At 37.4% G+C, this 18,827-nt stretch overlaps 3 protein-coding genes across 3 annotated transcripts; 1 reads left to right on the forward strand and 2 right to left on the reverse strand.

The window, feature by feature from the left end:
* Positions 1-778: 778 nt before the first annotated feature.
* LOC133303203 (basic leucine zipper 4-like) lies at positions 779-1,591 on the forward strand. Its single transcript, XM_061503081.1, has one exon. The coding sequence runs from the start codon at positions 815-817 to the stop codon at positions 1,349-1,351; it is 537 nt and encodes a 178-aa protein (XP_061359065.1). The 5' UTR covers positions 779-814; the 3' UTR covers positions 1,352-1,591.
* Positions 1,592-15,120: 13,529 nt separating this feature from the next.
* Positions 15,121-15,963, reverse strand: LOC133303192 (uncharacterized). Its single transcript, XM_061503068.1, has one exon. The coding sequence runs from the start codon at positions 15,961-15,963 to the stop codon at positions 15,121-15,123; it is 843 nt and encodes a 280-aa protein (XP_061359052.1).
* A 96-nt stretch (positions 15,964-16,059) lies between these two features.
* On the reverse strand, positions 16,060-18,347 carry LOC133303193 (uncharacterized). Its single transcript, XM_061503069.1, has 3 exons — positions 18,243-18,347; positions 16,766-18,149; positions 16,060-16,658 (listed from the first exon to the last, which is right to left on the reverse strand). Exons 1-3 carry the CDS (start codon positions 18,345-18,347, stop codon positions 16,060-16,062), a joined length of 2,088 nt encoding a protein of 695 aa, XP_061359053.1.
* Between the last annotated feature and the right edge of the window lie 480 nt (positions 18,348-18,827).

Below are 18,827 nucleotides of genomic sequence, written 5' to 3' on the forward strand. Positions count from 1 at the left end.
ATTGAGTTAATTATTTTAATTTATCAACTCACTTAAACAGGGGTTTTTACCTCTATTAGAAAGTAAATATTAGTTTGCTACAATTTTACTTGTTATATTAAGACAGTAACAAAACGGTGCCGCACCCACCAAACCTTCAAATCACTGGGCACGCGTGGTTCTCAGACACTCACAGTCTCACACCCAATGACACTTCCACATGTGTCTAGTGTAATTCCAACTGGTATTTTATTATTAGAGCGGTCTTTGACTACAACTACCCAAGGGTATTTGTTTATAAAGAGTAATGCTATTAGGTATGATTGCATTTTTGTAAAAAGTGTTATAATTATGATTGGAGAAAACAATTATTTTTTAATCACAATATAATCAGAAAAGTAAAAATTGTATATTTTTTTATGCGTTTTACTGGAGTTATTTTGTATTTTTAATAATTTTCTTTGTTGATAATTTTTTAAAAACTCTTTTTTTTTTTTTATACAGAATGTTCTGTTTTACCTTCATGGCTAAGCTTAAAAAACAATCTTTAATGTATTAAAAAAAAAAAAACAATCTTTAACGAGGGACCATCTATGCCCCAACTTATAAAAGTAAATGTGACCCTTGGCCCACAATCATAGTGGCAACTGACTCAAAAGCCATGCAAATGTTTGATTTCGGACGGAAACACCCTTACTAGATCTCCCTAATTACAGATTTTGACCCCAACACCTCGTCCATAAATAAGAGTACCCTACGCTGCCTTTCTTCCCTTTCTCCCTCTTCTCCTCCACCACCCTCTAATTACCAAAAACCCTGTCACTCTGCCTCCACCATGCTCTCCGCTCTTCCTCCCTCCGACCACCTTCTCGGAAACCCATTCTCCGCCTTCGCCGGCGGTTTCACTCAGTGGGATTGCCACGACCTCTTCTCCGCCGGCGGCGCCCTCAAACCCACCAATCCCAAACCCGTATATTCGACTTCCGGTTCAGACGAACCGGACCAAACCCATGGCGAACCGAAACCGGTCCCCGACGAACCGAATCAACGTGCTGAGTCGGTCATGGACGAGCGAAAGCGGCGACGCATGATATCGAACCGGGAATCCGCCCGGAGGTCGCGGATGCGGAAACAGAGGCACCTTGAGAACCTACGGAACCAGTTGAACAAGTGTAGGATCGAAAAACGTGAACTGAACAACCGGTTGCAGTTCATCCTGTACCACTGTAACCGCGTACAAACCGAAAACGAATGGCTCCGGTCCGAGCGAACCGTGCTCAGTCAAAAACTGTCCAACTTCACTCAAATTTTGGTTTTCCAACCTTTCTCCTCTGCATGGACCTGCAATAGTACTACGGTCATGACAGAATAAACCGTCTTTATTAACCAAGTAAATTAATTATAATATGATCTCGGTTAAAATCCTAAGGCAAGAACTTGTCTAAGTTGTCGTAATTTGTCTATGTAAATGATTAAAAGTAGTTAAAAAAAAGGGTGGGGGTTTTCGGTACTATTTTTGGGGCAAAATAGGATCGGTTTTGGAAAACATTGTTGGTTTTTTTCAAAACCATATGGGTTATATATTATCGATAATAATTATATTTCTGTAAAATATTAGCCTTTTTTTGTTATTCTAGACTTCTAGTATATGAGTTCGTTTTGTAGTTGCCTGTTTATCAAAATCGTTCCCCTGAGCTACAATTTTGTTATATCATGATGCACGACTCATGACTGGTGCTGCAGAGACCAAACGCCAAAATCAAAACTAATATATATGAATCAAACGTAAAAAGTCTCATAAAATAAGCAATTGATGAGTGCATCTCACAAATTTTACTAAACGTGAAAAGTCTTATGTGCTCTACAGGTGGGAGGACTTATAATCGACTACCATAATGTTCTACATGGGCAATACCGTCCTTTCATTAATTTTATGGCTTTTATACATGTAGTTACAGTATTAGCTGGTAAATGATACAAGCGAAAATCTTTGATCTGTCAACGATCGAACTTAGGTTGCCTTCTCCCTTTACTTAACCTGTATCCCCAATTGAGTTATATCCTATTGAATATGAATTTTTAATACATAGTAATTCAGAATGAAGATCAAAAATAGAAGAAAATATGTCTATAACTTTTCATGGGCAAAGAATACGTCACTTTCTTTAACCAAACAAAGTACAAACTTAATCCGTCTTTTTTTCTTTAAGGGAATCAAGTTGATTGGTTTTGGATTAAGATGGGAACTTTAGCCTATACAATAATATAAAGTGGTCGATGACTTTATGCTCAAGTTTTTGGGTAAGCAGAGGGGCCACAGGTTATAATCAAAGACGTAACCCAATCACTGGTCTACAAACAAAGTGCATTTGTCACCCCAAATTTGATTTTCTTACAATGTATAATGATTGAGACTCCAGAATTTTGTAAAAGCAGAGACTCACCCCAACCCCACCTTCTTTTATCACCTGTAATCAGTACAATGAATATTCGAGGCACATTATTCCTTTCGCGTCCATGTGACTGTCGGAACATCTGAATGACATATACTTTGGAACTATTGCGGTTTTTATGAGTAAAGCAGCGTTATCGATGTGTAACAAATTTTATTCTACGAAAATTATATATAATGTGTTAAGTGTTGTGATTTCGACAAGTGTACCGTCATAAAAGTAATAAAGTGTACGTGAATATGAGATCATTCTCACGAGGATTAAAATTCAAGCACTGATTCCCTATTCATGCTTTATTTGGACAAACAATTACAAGAATCTTTGAATTTAAACTTAAAACTAAGCAAGAGCATAAACTGACAGATTTAATAAGCAAGCAAATAAATGGAACTGTTTTGACAATCAAGGAAGAGCAAAGAGGTATCACTGGGATAATCCTTTTCTATATTTCCAATGTGCTGACAAAATTATTCGCAGATGTGTGGCTAAATTTGAGATTTCAAAGATCTTGTGGCATTGCCATGCATTAGAGTATGGAGGGAAATTTGGTGGAAATAGAATTGCGCATAAAGTCTTACAGAGTGGATTCTACTGGCCCACTATATTCAAGGATGCACAAGAGTTCATAGAGAAGTGTGATAGATGGCAGAGGATGGGAAACATTTCCCGAAGAGATGAGATGCCTCTGAATTGCATACTAGAGGTAAAAGTATTTGATGTATGGGGCATTGACATCATGTGACCATATCCCACGTCATATTCCAACCATTACATACTGGTTGTTGTAGACTACGTGTCCAAGTGGGTGGAAGCAATGGCTCTGCCTACAAATCATGCAAAAATGGTGGTTTTGTTTCTGAAGAAGAACATCTTCACCAGATCTGGAGTTTCTAGAGTTATCATTAGCAATGGAGGAACCCATTTTTGCAATAAGCAATTTGAGAGTCTACTTACAAAGTATGGAGTCACACATAAAGTGGCTACACCATATCATCCTCAAACAAGTGGGCAAGTGGAGATCTCTAACAGAGAGCTAAAGAGAATACTAGAGAAGACTGTGGGAAGCTCCATAAAAGATTGGGCAAGGAAGCTAGATGATGCACTATGGGCATACATGACAGCCTTTAAGACTCTCATAAGTATGTCACCGTTTCAACTAGTATATGGTAAGTCTTGTCATCTCCCTGTTGGATTAGAACATAAAGCTATGTGGGAAACTAAGTTTATGAATTTTGAACCAACTAAAGCTAACGAAAAGAGATTATTACAATTATATGAGTTGGATGATTTCAGGTTAGCTGCTTAAGAGAATGGCAGGATATACAAGGAAAAGACAAAGAGGTGGCATGATAAGAAGATTGCTCCGAAGAAATTTAAGCCGGGATAGCAGGTATTATTGTACAATTCTCATCTGAGGTTGTTTCCAGGTGAGCTCAAATCGCGCTGGTTAGGACCTTTCGTTGTGAAAAAGGTATTTCCTTATGGTACTGTGGAGATTTCACCTAGAGATACCGATAACTCTTTCAAGGTTAATGGTTGTAGGTTGAAATTATATTATGGAGGACAAGTGAATAGGGAAAAAGTTTTTGTCCCTCTGGCTTCACCTGAAACGTAACTTGTCCGTGTCAAGCTCGGGACATTAAACAAGTGCTTATTGGGAGGCAACCCAACAATAATGAGTCATTATCTTTATTTAAATTTAAGTTTCTTAGGTAGTTTAAAGTTCAAGATGAATGGTGTAAAATTTTATGTCAGCAGCGGATCCACGCTAATTCGCGCTATAGAAGAAAGATATTAACTTCCTACTCACGTGAGCCACACCAAAGAAACAAGGAGTCTCTGTGATCCCGCACAGTTCGCGTGAATATGGCGCGGATGGCATGGGCTGGGTTAAATTCGTTTGAAACGCGTGAATTTGGCGCAATCAGCGCCATGAAAGCCTAAACATCACGGCCTCTCCGCGCGGATTGCACTAGAATGACGCGATCAACGCTGGCGATTTTGAGGATTTCAAAAGTTTAAAATTTTAAAAGAAACCCTAGAAAAAAAATCCCCCTTCCCTCTTCAGTCGCTCTCCCCCTTTCTTCATCTCTCTTTCACCATCTTTCTCACCAATACCCCATTTTTCATTCCTCCTTCCTCTCCCTCATTCTCTCAACCCTCATTTTCTCAATATTTTCTCCCCTCATCACAACCACACCAACCCACAACAGCCTAACCATATCTGTCACCAGACCATCACAGAACCTCCATAACCACAACTTCTCAACCATCCACTTTCTCCATTATCATATCCATGTTCCTCACTATGGGTAGATTTAGGGTTAAAATTTGCATCTTCTACTTCTACTATGGCAAGAGATAAGGTAAGCTCTCTTTTCTCCTTAATTGTGCGGTAAATATTTGAAAACCATTCTGAGCCCGAGAAGATTTCAATCAGATTTACATTGTGGTTTGTATTCAAAATTGGTTGAAATTTGGTTTATTGTGTTGTTTATCTGTTAGTTAATTTCACAATGAATGGACAATCTTGAGTATGAATAATTATTGCAAATGAGTTCAATAGATTGCTGCATTTGGTATATATTCATATGGAAACATTGGTTCTATTAAGGTGTCATTTATGCACATAATCATTTGTTGCTTAATTACTAATATTATGATGAGTTGCTTACTAGATGTGCATTCGCCTTGTGAATAATCAATGTTTATTTTTACAAGAGTAGCTTTGTGGCACACATTAATACTAAATTGGTTGTTTGATAATTGGGCATTCCCTGGGAAACATAATGTTGAATTAAACCTGGGAATCATGGTTGTGATGAACATAGGTAGAGCTATGTAATTAAAGTTGAATGGATATGAATGCATTGGTATTTTTCTAAATTTTAGGGAAAACAAATGGAAAAATCCAAGAAAGGAACAAAGGCAGGCATTAAGGGTACAACTACATCTGGTAGCAAGAGACCAAGGACCTCATATGGTTATGAAGAGGACAGGTTTCTCTCTGCTGAGCACCAGCAAAGATATGAACAATGGTTCATGCCTAAGAAGGTTATACCGAAAAGGCAAATTGCCTTGAAGACCTTTCCTGAGAACTCTGAATATTGGAAGTAATCAAGGAAAGGAAGTGGCAAACCTTAGTAACATTTGCAACGCCCAGCTTTAGCTCCATTTTGAAGGGATTTTATGCTAATGTGGATAGGGAGAGAGTTAATGCAATTAGGATAAGCTGGGCGAGAGGGAAAGAGGTTTCATTTGAGGAAAATGATATTGAGCGGTTCCTAAAGACTTCCTTTGATAGAAATGATGCTTACAGGTTTATGACCAGGTAAAACAAGCTTCAACCCACCACCAGTACGAGCCTATACACAGAAGATATGCCTGATGTACCTAAGACAGTCAAGCAAGGAATCACTGGTTTATACTCTGCTTGGAAGCCAAAAGCTGGACTAGATAATGTCCTGAAAAGATGGAGAAATATGACTTCACTAGTGAAGCTGCATTTTGGCACCAGTTTAATAATCTACAGTCATTCTCTCCCTAACCTTATTGATATGAATGTAGAGAGCCACATTGTTGTATGTACCGATGAGAGACAAGAACCTCAATGTATCTAGGATTCTTTCATATAGAATCCTTCACATCATCAGGGCTGGTAGAGGAGACACCAGACTTGCTCACTCTTCCTTGATCACACATTTGTATATCCAAGCAGGAGTAGAGATACCACCAGAGGAGCCCAGAGATGTGAAGATGGCTCTAATTATGACATACAAAGACTTGCTTTTAGAAGCAAGGAACAGGTAGATTCTCGGAGCTGCAAAGCTTCCACCAGCATCTTTGGTCACCAGGAGCCCACGTATATGGCCACACGAGCCTTATGGCCCACACCTAGAGCATATACATTCTTCTTCTGCATCTTCTTCATCTACGCCCTCATCTTCCACATCAAGACCACCATCACAGTCACTTTATAAGGATTCTCCCATCATCCAGCGCATGCAAGGACAGCTCAACAGATTGACTATTCAGGGCGATTACTGGACGCACATGCTAGAGGATCTTTGTAGAGCTGGAGGAGTTGATACTTCTGGCTACAGGCCCCATTTCACACCAGTACCAGTAGCAGCGGATTACATTGAGCCCACAGTTCCTACTGATCCAGCAGCTGAGCATCTAAAGACATCACATGCTGTTGGAGGCGACACCATGGATGATGCATGGCTCGATGATTGATTTCACTACACCACCATTTATCTTTTGTTTTTCTTTTATATTATGATGTTTTAATTTCTGTTTTTACTTATCATCATGTTAGAGTTTTTGAGACAGCTTGGATATTATAATGTTCTTGATACATCTGGTTAATTTTATTCTGATACAATGTTTAACAAGTGTGTGTGTGTGTGTGTTCCAACTGCGCAGAAGTTTTATTCTTCGACTCGTTTAGCTTAATTGCTGAGGACAAAAAAAATTTAAATCTGGGAATTTGGTGCATCATATGCGATAATAAGGAATCACACAGAGAGGACGTCTAACAGAAAAACTTTCTGATTCAGGGGAGATATCCTAACTTCTCGTCTCAAAAAAAATTGTTAATTGTTTTTAGTTTTAGTAGTAATAATCCTCTGAAAGGCATGCTTAGATATTCAAGAGCTACTCAGTCAATAAGTTGATTAAACCTTACAGAGTATATGTGATATTTTGTGGGAATTCAACATGAATAATTGTTATGATATTGCATTGGAACTGTCTGAGTGATGATTGCTCGTTTGGTTGATTTTCTTGTTGAGAATTGTTAGATGATGCCTAATGTGGAAATTAAAAATTAGATTCTAACTTGATTCCATAGCCTGTAAGGTTTGTGCCTATATAGTGAATATTTTTTTTGGAGAGACCTCACTATGATAGTACTCTAGAATTTGATCTGCTTCTTTGTGATGCATGCATGAATTGAAATGATAAAGGCAATTTTTATTCTTATTAACCACTTGGCCAAATAGCCAAACTGAAAAGTTTTCTATTGCTAGTCCCCTTTGAGCCTTAGAATAATTTTTCTTGATAAATTTTCCTATAAATTACTTAGCCTATATTCCTGTTGACTTTCCCTTGAATGAGATTTGAACATTGATTAGTAAAATTCAAGGTAAAGTTCTCATAGAAGTTAAGTGATTGTAAAGGAAAAAGTTAGGTTCAAAGGAAAGAAAGAAAATGATGAAAATATGTGCAGCAGTGAAGAAGTATAGAAAAGTGGTGAAAAAGGAATGAAAAATATTGAACTGAAAATAAGAAAAGCAGTTGAAAATATTGTCTGAGTTATGAACAAACCTTGAAGTAATATATGTGTTTCAATCTCACACAATAAAATTAGCTACTTCCACATATCCCTACCCCTAAACCAGGCCACGTTACAATCCTGAAAAGATCTTTTGATTAATTTTCGCATGTTATCTTTGTTTCTCATCTTTAGGAACTTGAGAATAAAATCCAGCTTATGGTAGTGCTATTACACTGATGGATCAAGCGATTATACCTCCAAACACTTGAGTGATGAGTGTATTGTTTATCTTAGTGAGGTGTATTCATGTTAGATTACAATTTCCTTTTTGAAACTGTAAAGTTTTGTTTGAAATTCTCAACACTGAAAATCAATCATTCTTAGCATAATACTCTTATGAGCTTTTGCTCTAAATTATTTGTTTGATGTAATGTTATGCCTAAGTAATATGTTCTCTTCTCAGATAATTAATCATTGCTACCTTTTGTTTGATCTTGTTTATTTCTAAGGACAACAATGTCTATATCTGGAAATTGTTTGATATGCCTCTAGTATATAGAGTTTTCTAGACTAAAAGGAGCAAATATTTGATATTAATTGAGGAATAAATGTTATTATCTATTAGAAATATTGATAATTCATACATAGGCACACTTTCACTAAATTTAGGTGTTTTGTAGAAGAAAAATGCAAGAAAAAAGATTAATTAACATAAGAAAAAGGATCGCGCGCGCGATTTGCGCCAGGGATGCTTGAAGATTGCTTATCTCACTGCCCATCCGCGCAATTAGCGTGGTACTGGCACAGATCGCGTGGATGCCACGTACACTATTTAAATGACGCAGAATTTTGATTAGAGGAAGATTTCTTCAAAGATTTGGAAGAGATTTAGACAGATCCAGAATAAAGTTATAAAAGGGGAATTCAAACCCTTATGAAAGCATCTTTTGGCTGAAGAATTTGAGAGAAATCAAGAAACTGAGAAGATTATGGAGACTTACGCTGGAGATCAGGATTTTAGAGAAAGTGAAGATTGAGGACAATTGATCTTTCTTCTTCTCCTTCTTTTCTTTTCATCTCAATGAATTCTTTTTATTTTTCTTTAATTTGTTTAAGCCAGCTATGTCTGGCTAGTTTTTATTTTGTAGTTAGGGTCACGGATCTGATGTGAACCCTTTATAATATTTGAATTATTTTTATAATTCTTTTAATTCAATTATTTTTATTTTACCTTGAAAGGAATTTCTATATCCTTATTAGACTTGATTAATCTTATAGGGTTTTGAGGGTTAAAGCTCATAATAGACATATTGGGGTTTTAGTTCTGACTAGGGTAAAATAACAATTTGTGCATGATCTAGATATAGACTTGTATGAAATGTAGATTTCTTAATTCATTGAAATTAATGCTTAATTCAAGAAGGATTACTAAGACATTAGGATTTTAATTGGGTTAAAGGGTTAAATACACTAAGTCATTAGAGTTTAACCAATTAATTTGCAGAAGATAAATTGTCTGAATTATTGAGTTAATTAATTATAAGAATTAATTCAGATTAATAAAGGGGGATCAAAGGCGAAGTGTATCTTAGCTACATTCATTTATTATAATTCAGTAATCGTTCTTGCATGTTCTTGATAATTATTTTTACAATTGCTTTTTGATTTTAATTTAATTCAATAATTACTCTCAACAATTAAAACAAATTGTCCAAATTAAAGAGACTAGTGCGAATAGTACTTGGTGTTTCAATCCTCGTGGGACAATATCTTACTCACTCTTTATTACTTGTACAACTGATATACTTGCCGTGAGCACAACACGTATATCCATCTATTAATGAAAGTATGCCTTGAATATCTTGGAATAAACTGGTATGTTGAGGTGCAACCCTATTGATACACCAATGGATTCTTATGTCAAGCTTCTTCCTGGACACGAGGAGCCTCTTACAGATCTTGGCAGTTATCAAAGACTGGTCAAGAAGTTAAATTATCTAACTGTAAAAAGACCAAATAATTCGTTGTGGTCAGCTAATTCTTTAATTTTCCTCATGATTCCCATTGGGATGAAGTTTTCAGAATTCTTCAATACATCAAAAGAGCAACAAAATAAGGCTTATTATATAAAGATAAGAAACATGTTGATGTTTGTAGCTACTCAGATGCTGAAAGTGGTGGAGCGATAAGGAGCTAGCGGGTGATCGCCCAACAACAAATGTTACAGATATAGTACTTGAGCAACTATGCTTGAAACTAGCTATCATGTTTTTGCAAGAATTGTTTGTTATATTTTCCTCTAATTTTGTTAAAAGGTAATGTTGTTTGAATTAGTTTAAATAATATAAAAATAAGAAATATATTCGAAAAATATAGAAGAAGTAAACTTTTAGAAAGTAGATTTGAGCATAATATAGTTGGTTTTACTTTCTAGTCAATCTCAAATATATTTGATGTCTATCTAAATATTAATATATAATAATTAAATAAATAAAATAAAAATAATTGACGTAGAGTTTACAAATTGGATAAAAAATACATTTAAACATGATAAAATTAGTTTTTTTATATCCAACTTTAAATGGATTTAATTTCATTTTAAATAACAATATATAACAAATAAATAAGATTAGAAGAATAGAATTAGGATTCGACAATTGTATACAAAGTAATTTATTTGATTTTTTATTCAGTATGAAATATATTTGATATTTATCTAAATATCAATATCAATATTATACTAAATAAATTTGGTTTTATTTTATAGTGAATCCAATTGACTTTAGTATTTATGTTTATATTATATTATATTATATTGTGATTTATATATTATGAGTATTTTGGTTCAATTGTATTTTTTATTTTAATCATAAATTTATAATACATATAATCTTGCCCCGCTCCCACCAAAAGTCTTCGCTCTGCCATTGGATGCTGATTAGGTAGGTTTTTCTTCATGCAAACGATCCATTTTCAGGCTATTGTGTTCTCTTTGGGGGATATTTAATTTCTTGAAAAAGTATGAAACAAACCATGATAGTTAGGTCAAGTGTAGAGGCTAAGTATCAAGCAATTAGAGCTGCAACCTATATGTTTATCTGGTTGAAATAACTGATTAAAGAAATAAGTCTTTGTAAATAACATCCTCTGAAATTGATCTATGACAATCAGGTAGCATTACACATATCTTCTAACTCGATTTTTTCATAAGACCAAACACATTGAAATTGTTTGTCACTTCATAAGAGAAAAGATTTAGTCTAGAGAGATTGAGACAACATTTGTCAACTCTTATGATCAACTTGCAGATATTTTCATCAAGGCTCTTAAAAGTCACCAAGTAGACTATATCTGTAGCAAACTTGACGCATATAATATATTCACAAGAGCTTATGGAAAAGTATTAAAATATTAGAATGTATATTGTTTAATAAGTCCCACATCGTGTAGATAAAATCCAAACACATGTACTCTTTTATCATAAATATAAGTCTTATATCATCAAATTTGACACCTAATTTCGTATGCTTTTTTCCCTTTTTTACAATTAAAAATTATCATTATGCCCTCGTTTCTAAATATTTTACCTATATGCTCCTATATACCCGAGTATGGACCCAGATACTCGAGTATGTGTTGTTTCATGCAATATACTCGAGTATATAGGTACATACCCGGGTATAAGTTCAAACAAAAATTTACGAGAATTTTCCAACATGTAGCTCTCGAAAAGTTATGTGAAATAAAAAAAAGCATTTGATTTGGACTCCCGAGTCAAAAGTTATAGTCTTCTGAAGTTTTACTCTAAAATTTCCAAAGTTTTGTAATGTCAATAGGTTTTGTGATATCCATAAAACTCATTCTCAGATTACCCGAATCAAGTCATATATTATAAGTATATGACTATAGAAACTTGTTTGATCCAAAAAATATGATGTTAAATTTTTTCCACGAGATTTTACGGATAAATACGGACACCCAACTGGTTAGATTTTTTCCCACGCTTTTTTTTGAATCAAACAAGTTTCTATAGTCATATATTGGACTTGACTCGAGTAACCTGAGAGGAGCTTTGTGGGGATCACAAAACCTATTGGTATTACAAAATTTTGAAAATTTTAGAGTAAAACTTCGGAAAACTATAACTTTTAACTCGGGTGTCCAAATTAGATGTCTTTTTTTATTCCACATAACTTTTCGAGAGCTACCCATTGAAAAATTTGTGTAATATTTTTTTTTTTTGAACATATACACGAGTATGGACCCAGATACTCGAACATATGGCGTGGAACAACATATACTCAAGTATATGGGTCCATACTCAGGTATATGTTCAAAAAATCCCAGAATACTCGAGTATCTAAGTTCATACTCGAAAATACAGGGGCATTTAAGTAAAATATTTTGATACGGGGGCAAAAAAGTAATTTTTTAAGTCATAAAGGGCACAGTGGTAAAAAAACCCAATTTCATAATCTTTAAGTTCATGAAAGGGTGATCTTCTATATTATGAGTTATACTGACATAATAAAAATCAAAATCAGTTCTAAAATATGCCAGGTCGGTTTGTGTGGAATTTAGTAAATATAAAATTGGTGAAGTTCAACATTTTCCTTATCGAATGTTTTTAAAAACTTGTATAAGAAATTAACAACGAAAAACAGTATGAATTACATTGAAAAAAAAGAAAAGGAATATCATATATATAATTTTTCCTTTATAATTTAGGATGGAAGTTCTCCATAGGCTAATTCCATTGTCCCCCTAATTGATGTACTCAAAATATCAGCAAATATAAAAGTGTAAATGTATTTATTTTTTTTTGTATAAAGAAGAAAGCAAGAAAACTACAAAGTAGGACTCCTGGGCAACATATTGCCCCTCTTGTCATCTAAGACAAGTCCTACACACCCAGAGGGCTTACACTATACCACTGGGTATCCACCACCAGTTTGTTACCTCTTGTAACCAACCAATCTGCTACAAGATTGCCTTCCTTGTACACATGACAAACCTCCACTCTCCAGTCTTCCTTCAGTAAGTTCCTGATTCTGCTAATGATATCACAGCAAGGATGGGACATAACACATCCCTCTATAACTAATTGGACTGCTACTAGGGAATCACTTTCCAAGATGACCTGCTTAAACTTCTTCTCCCACACCCATTCAAGCCCAGTTAGCAGACCCCAACACTCTGCCATTAGAGCTGATTCAGGGACAATATTCCTTGAGAACCCTATGATCCAATCTCCTGCCTCATTCCTCACCACTCCCCCACAAGATGCTCGAGCCAGATTTTCTAAATAGGATCCATTACAGTTAACCTTTACCCAGCCAGGCCAAAGAGGAACCCAGTTGACCTGAAAATCTGCCTGAATTGAAACAGTAAGACCAGCAACAAAAAGCAAATTATTAGCCTCCCTGATATTATTAGAAAAAATAGAAGCTTGGGAGAAGATCCCCTAAGGAGAAAGGGACTTCCCATTGAATATTAAATTGTTCCTATCCTTCCAAACCAGCCAACAAATCACACCAAACTTCAGCCTCCACTCCCTGTTCTTGTTGTCCCTGCTCAAGTTCCTAGCCATCCAGGTACCCATATCAGTCCCCAAAAAATTCAACAAATTACTGTTATCAATCCAACACCTCCAGACTTCCCGAACCCACCAGCATTTCCTAAAAATGTGATCAGCATCCTCCACTGAATTCTGGCATCTAGGACATAAATTAACCAAAGTCATGTGCCTGTGAGTTCTTTCTTCATTAGTCATTAGTTTAATCTATGTTAGAAGCCAAAGAAAATATTGAATCCTAGGAGGACCTTCCCATTTCCAAATGAGATCCCAATTCCAAGGACTGGTTCTCAGTGCAGGACTGGATAAAGAACTAAAAGCTGTACTAACAGAAAACATACCAGAGCTGGATAGGGACCAAATTACTCTGTCTACTCCAGCAATCCCATATGAAGGGGTGATCTTCCTAATAGCTTCCAGGATCTCATTATTTAGGTATCTACTAAATCTGTTCCAGTCCCAATAGCCATTACTGATGCAGTCAGCCACCTTCCAATCTCTGCAAGCTTCAGGAACATTTGAAGAGGAATAGTCAATCAGTCTACCAACCTTAGGCACCCATTTATCAAACCAGAATGAAGTCTTGGACCCATCTCCAATGATTACTCTGGACCCATCCAGCACCTTGTCCCAAACTTTCTGAATACCTCTCCATGTATTGGATCCATCCCTGCATTTTCTGATATCAGGCCTAAAAGAGTCTTCAACTTTATACTTGCTTTTCAACACTTTCACCCAAAGGTTCTCCTTGTTGGACAAGATGTCAAAACCTAATTTCATAGAAAAGGCTTTATTGACTAACTTCTGGTCCCTGAATCCTAGCCCACCCTCCTTCTTAGGCCTGCACACCTTTTCCAACTCACAAGATGGACTTTCCTTTTACTTTGAGAAGAACCCCAAATAAAATCCCTAGTCAACTTTTCTATTTCATTGCAAGTACTAACAGGCACCAATGCTGATTGCATGGAGTAGGCAGGTAAGGCTTCTAACACAGATTTGGCCAAAACAGATCTTCCAGCCAAGGATAAAGAGGACAGGTTCCAATTAGATAACCTTTCATGCATTCTATCCAAAACATATTTGAAAGTGCATTTGGAAACTCTCTTATGCTGAATGGGGACTCCCAAATAATTACCCAGATCAGTAGTAATCCCCATCCCCAAAGTTTCACTGATTTCTTTGGAATTCTGAAAGCCAACATTCTTCGAGAAGAAGATCTTCGTTTTGTCCTTGCTCACCTTTTGTCCTGAAGCATCAGTGAAAATTCTTAGGACCTAGTTAACAACATGTGCTTGCTCCAAGCTTGCTTTAGCACAAAGAATGATGTCATCTGCAAATAGTAAATTCGAAATAGGAGGAGCCTTATTCCTTAGTAAAATAGGCTTCCAGGCCTTGGAATCAACAGCCACCTGGATAAGTTGTGACAACTTTTCCATGCACAGCACAAATAGGAGAGGGGAGATGGGATCCCCTTGCCTAATACCTCTTTCAGGACATATATCCTTAGAGACCACCCCATTCCATAACAACTTCATTGAAACTGAAGAGATACAATGATAGATTAACTGACAAAAAGATTCAGGAAACCTAATATCAACTAAAGTTTCTAGGATGAAACCCCAATCCAGCCTATCATAGGCTTTCTCTAAATCAACCTTAATCAGCATCCACCCGTTACCTCCCTTCTTGGTTCTCATAGAATGGATGATCTCCTGAACTATGAAAATGTTATCATTCCCTTGCCTACCTCTAATGAAACTACATTGGTTCGGGGAGACAATCTTTGGCATAAGGAATTTCAGTCTACCAGTGATGATTTTGGAAATGATCTTTTACACTACATTGCAAAGACTAATGGGCCTAAACTCCTTCATATTTTCAGGACTCTCCTTTTTAGGGATTAAGCAAATTAGGGTCCCATTAACACTCCTCACCTTCTTAGGGTCAGAGAAGATTCCCTCAATCAGCTCACAAATAGACACACAAATAGTCTCCCACTGACTTTGGATGAAAATAACACTCAAACCATCCGGGCCAGGGGCTTTGAACTTCCCCATCAAAAACATAGTTCTCCTAATTTCTTCTCTAGAAGGGGCACAGGACAGTAGTCTCTTCTCTGAGTTGGATAACTCTGGAAATTTATTCTGTATAGGAAAGCTGCCCTCTCTCTCCCCCTCAGATTTGAACAGATTCTGGTAGAAATCAGTGGCCATGTTAACCAGCAGGTCAGTATCTGAAATCCAGTTACCCTGATCATCTTTTAAAGCCACAATCCTATTATGTCTTCTCCTAGCAACAGCTGAGGCATGAAAGAACTTGGAGTTTTTATCTCCAAACTTTAACCATTGATTCCTAGATCTTTGAAACCACATCAGTTCTTCTCGAACAAGGATGGCCTGAAGCTCCCTCCATAAATCCTTTTGCAGTAATTCAGTATTGTGATCAAATCTACCATATCTAAAAGAATCCAATCCATTCAGCCGAGAGTAAAGTCTGTTTTTCTTCTTATTATGCTCCTTGAACACTCCCTGATGCCAAACTCTCACATCTGCCTCAAATTGGTCCATAGCATCCAGCCAGTTAACCTTACCTTCAAAGCTTCTTCTAACCAACTCAGTGAATCTATTATCTGTAAGCCAAGCTGCCAAGAACTTGAAACTCCTTGTATGCACCATAGGGGCAGATTGCCCCCCATTACATAGGAGAATGGGCCTATGATCAGAACTGTAGAAAGGGAGATGGGTCACATATCTGTCAGGCCAAGCTATGCTCTAGGCTTCATTGGAACACATTCTGTCAAGCCTCTCATGTAATCTACCCCTTTTCCAAGTATAGTCAGGGCCTTTATGCCCCAGATCATTAATTTCACAATCAATAAGGCATTGATTAAATTCTTCCATACTCTTATAGCAAAGATCCTTACCCCCTGTCTTCTTAGAAGCCTTGAGAATAGCATTAAAATCACCCAAGATCAACCAAGGACCTGAAATTCCAGCACTAAAAGCCTCCAAATCAGACCATAAGGACTTTCTCTCCAACCTCCTAGGACTACCATACGCAAAAGTCATAGTCTCAGAATTCAGGGACTCCAAGTGAATCACCCTGGTATGAATATATTGATGATTGAAATCTAAAACTTCCACATCAACCAAATTACCCTCCCACAGCAACCAAATGCCTCCCGAAAATCCAACTGGATCCTGTCTAAAAAAGTTGGGGAACCCCAGCTTCCGAATAATCTCATCCCCTCTAGAGCCCCCAACTTTAACCTCAAACAAAGCCAAAATACTGACTTTAAATCTAAATTTCAAATCTTTGATGAGAGTAGGGAAACTACTTTTTCCCACTCCCCTACAATTCCAAGCTAAGACTGATATGAATGGAAAAACCAAGAAAAAACAAGAACAAAAACTGTACAGAGGGCAACCCCACATAATCATCTATTAACCTGATGGGTAGATACACCACCCACCACACCAGAGGAGTTAACCTCAGCCTTAATCCCTACCAAACCAGAATTAGTATACACAGCTGAGAAGAGAACACCATTAAAATCCTTCCTAGAAATAGTATTACCAATGCCCCCACCAGGAGTATGAACTTCAAGACTTCTAGACTTGGTCTTAGCTTGCCCTTTAGCTGATCCATCCGGAGTAGAAATAGGAGGGACATTCTCAACTCCTTGTTTCTTCTGGGACTTAGTTCCAGTCTTAGCTCTGTCCTTCCCCTCCTTCCCTACAAATTTCTTAGTATCCTTTTTAGGAGATCTACCTTTCTTCTGGGGACTTGAAGAAGCCACTACAACATTGGTGGCAGCCACTAGGTTCTCCTCAACAACCACAGAACTGGCCAAACAGCCCACCTCCATAGGGGTTTGCCCCATACAATCCATGGACTCCATCCCAACCACCTCTCCATTCAGGCTAATCTTGGTGACCATCCCATTGGGACTAGGATCTCCCAACTCAGAGTTCTGCTTCTGCTCCACCATGACACCCTTACCAGAAGAGAGGGGCTTAGCCTTTAATTTTTTGCTCTTAGGTTGTCTTTGAATCACTATCAAATCCCCAAAAGCTTCCTCTGCTTTGATCACCTTTGGTTCAGGTACAACACCCTCAGTAACCTCCTGAACAGGAATCTCAAGATCATGTTGAGCACAAGGAACCTGGGCCACAAGACACTGGTCCTTCCTGTGACCGTACACACCACATTTGAAACAAATTAGGTGAAGGCCTTCATACCCCACTTGATACACCTTACTGCCTATCCAGAATTTAGGCAAAAAGGTCCTCCTCAAATCTACTTCGACACAGATTCTAGCAAATCTGGCTCGTACAGTGATAACATCATCACCCAGCTCACTCTTCCTAAGAGAGTTCCTGTCCACTTTCAAAGTGCGACCAAATATGTTGCCAATTCGCCATAGATGGCGAATGGTGTACAACTCAATTGGTAACCTTGGGATTCTTACCCAAACCGCCAGTTTCTTGACACTATCGTCATAGGGATCAAAGAGAGGCCTCCATCTCTGGACGACCACATAATGGTCATTGACAATCCAGGGTCCTTCCTCAAGGACATGACGGTAGTCACCATCATCCTGGAACCGCAAAAGCAGGAAACCATTGTCAAGATCAATAGCTTCGTAAGAACTCACCAGATTCCAAATCCTCTGAAGTCTGGCCAACAGAAACTTGAATTCGATCCGCTTGCCCAGCATCTTAGTGATCAGAGCCTTCTTCCATTTTTCACAATCTTGCTTGTGCTCTTCTGCCGAGAAAGTATATCTCGGACAAAGAGGATCTTCCTCACCAGACAGGCCCAACCCTTCCACACGGTCTGCTTCCTCTTCCTCGCATTTCTGTTACAAGATCCAATTATCATCTTCACTATCCGATTGGCCACCGTTGCCATTTAATTTCAGGAGCTTATCCTTATAGGACACAACTCTAGCCCGAGTCCCACCACTGTCCTCCGTCATCTTCACATCCTGATTCGTGTGGACATGGTCACGGCATCCTGAGGAGTCCACAGCTTCCTCATGCATCTCCTCATCCATAGCCAAATCCTCTGAAGCTTCTCATTTCGGCTTCTTCCCCGTCGGAGAGGGGTTCTCCTCTTCCGTCAAGTGCCTACCCCTACCGACCTTAGATCCATCACCAGCGTCCCGAGATTGTTGAATGTCAACTCCGATTTCCATGATTCAAACAGGAAAAAAAAAAAAAAACCCTAGCAGAAGAAGAAAAACTCGCGCGCGTGAGCTTTACGCGTTCACATGTTAACTTTTTTTCTTTCCATAAAAAAAAAAGTGTAAATGTATACTTTAATCGGCCCTAGTCTTTATTCATTACACTTTCACAAGGACGGTAACTAGTGTTATATATATATATATACATATATATATATATATGGATTTTATAAGAGTTATATTGTAGGAAAAGTGATTGTGTAATGTTATAGAGATTCGTTTTGCGTGCCGTAGTTTTTTTGGTTTTTTTTGTTTCAAAAAGTGTGGGCCCCACAAAATATTGTGTGTGTA

Source organism: Gastrolobium bilobum, unplaced genomic scaffold, assembly GCF_033153095.1.
Source record: "Gastrolobium bilobum isolate Gb01-03AN ecotype WA unplaced genomic scaffold, APGP_CSIRO_Gbil_v1 utg2492, whole genome shotgun sequence".
Lineage (NCBI taxonomy): Eukaryota > Viridiplantae > Streptophyta > Magnoliopsida > Fabales > Fabaceae > Gastrolobium > Gastrolobium bilobum.

Bases quoted from the DNA above. Each gene is read 5' to 3' on its own strand.
- LOC133303203 (XM_061503081.1), top strand. From the start codon at position 815: ATGCTCTCCGCTCTTCCTCCCTCCGACCACCTTCTCGGAAACCCATTC.
- LOC133303192 (XM_061503068.1), bottom strand. From the start codon at position 15,963: ATGGTGCATACAAGGAGTTTCAAGTTCTTGGCAGCTTGGCTTACAGAT.
- LOC133303193 (XM_061503069.1), bottom strand. From the start codon at position 18,347: ATGGATGAGGAGATGCATGAGGAAGCTGTGGACTCCTCAGGATGCCGT. The intron at 18,150-18,242 runs GCTAGAGTTGTG...ATCTTGTAACAG, and splicing joins AGGACAGTGGTGGGACTCGG to AAATGCGAGGAAGAGGAAGC. The intron at 16,659-16,765 runs GTGTGGTGGGTG...CATTCATATCAG, and splicing joins GGCTGAGGTTAACTCCTCTG to TCTTAGCTTGGAATTGTAGG.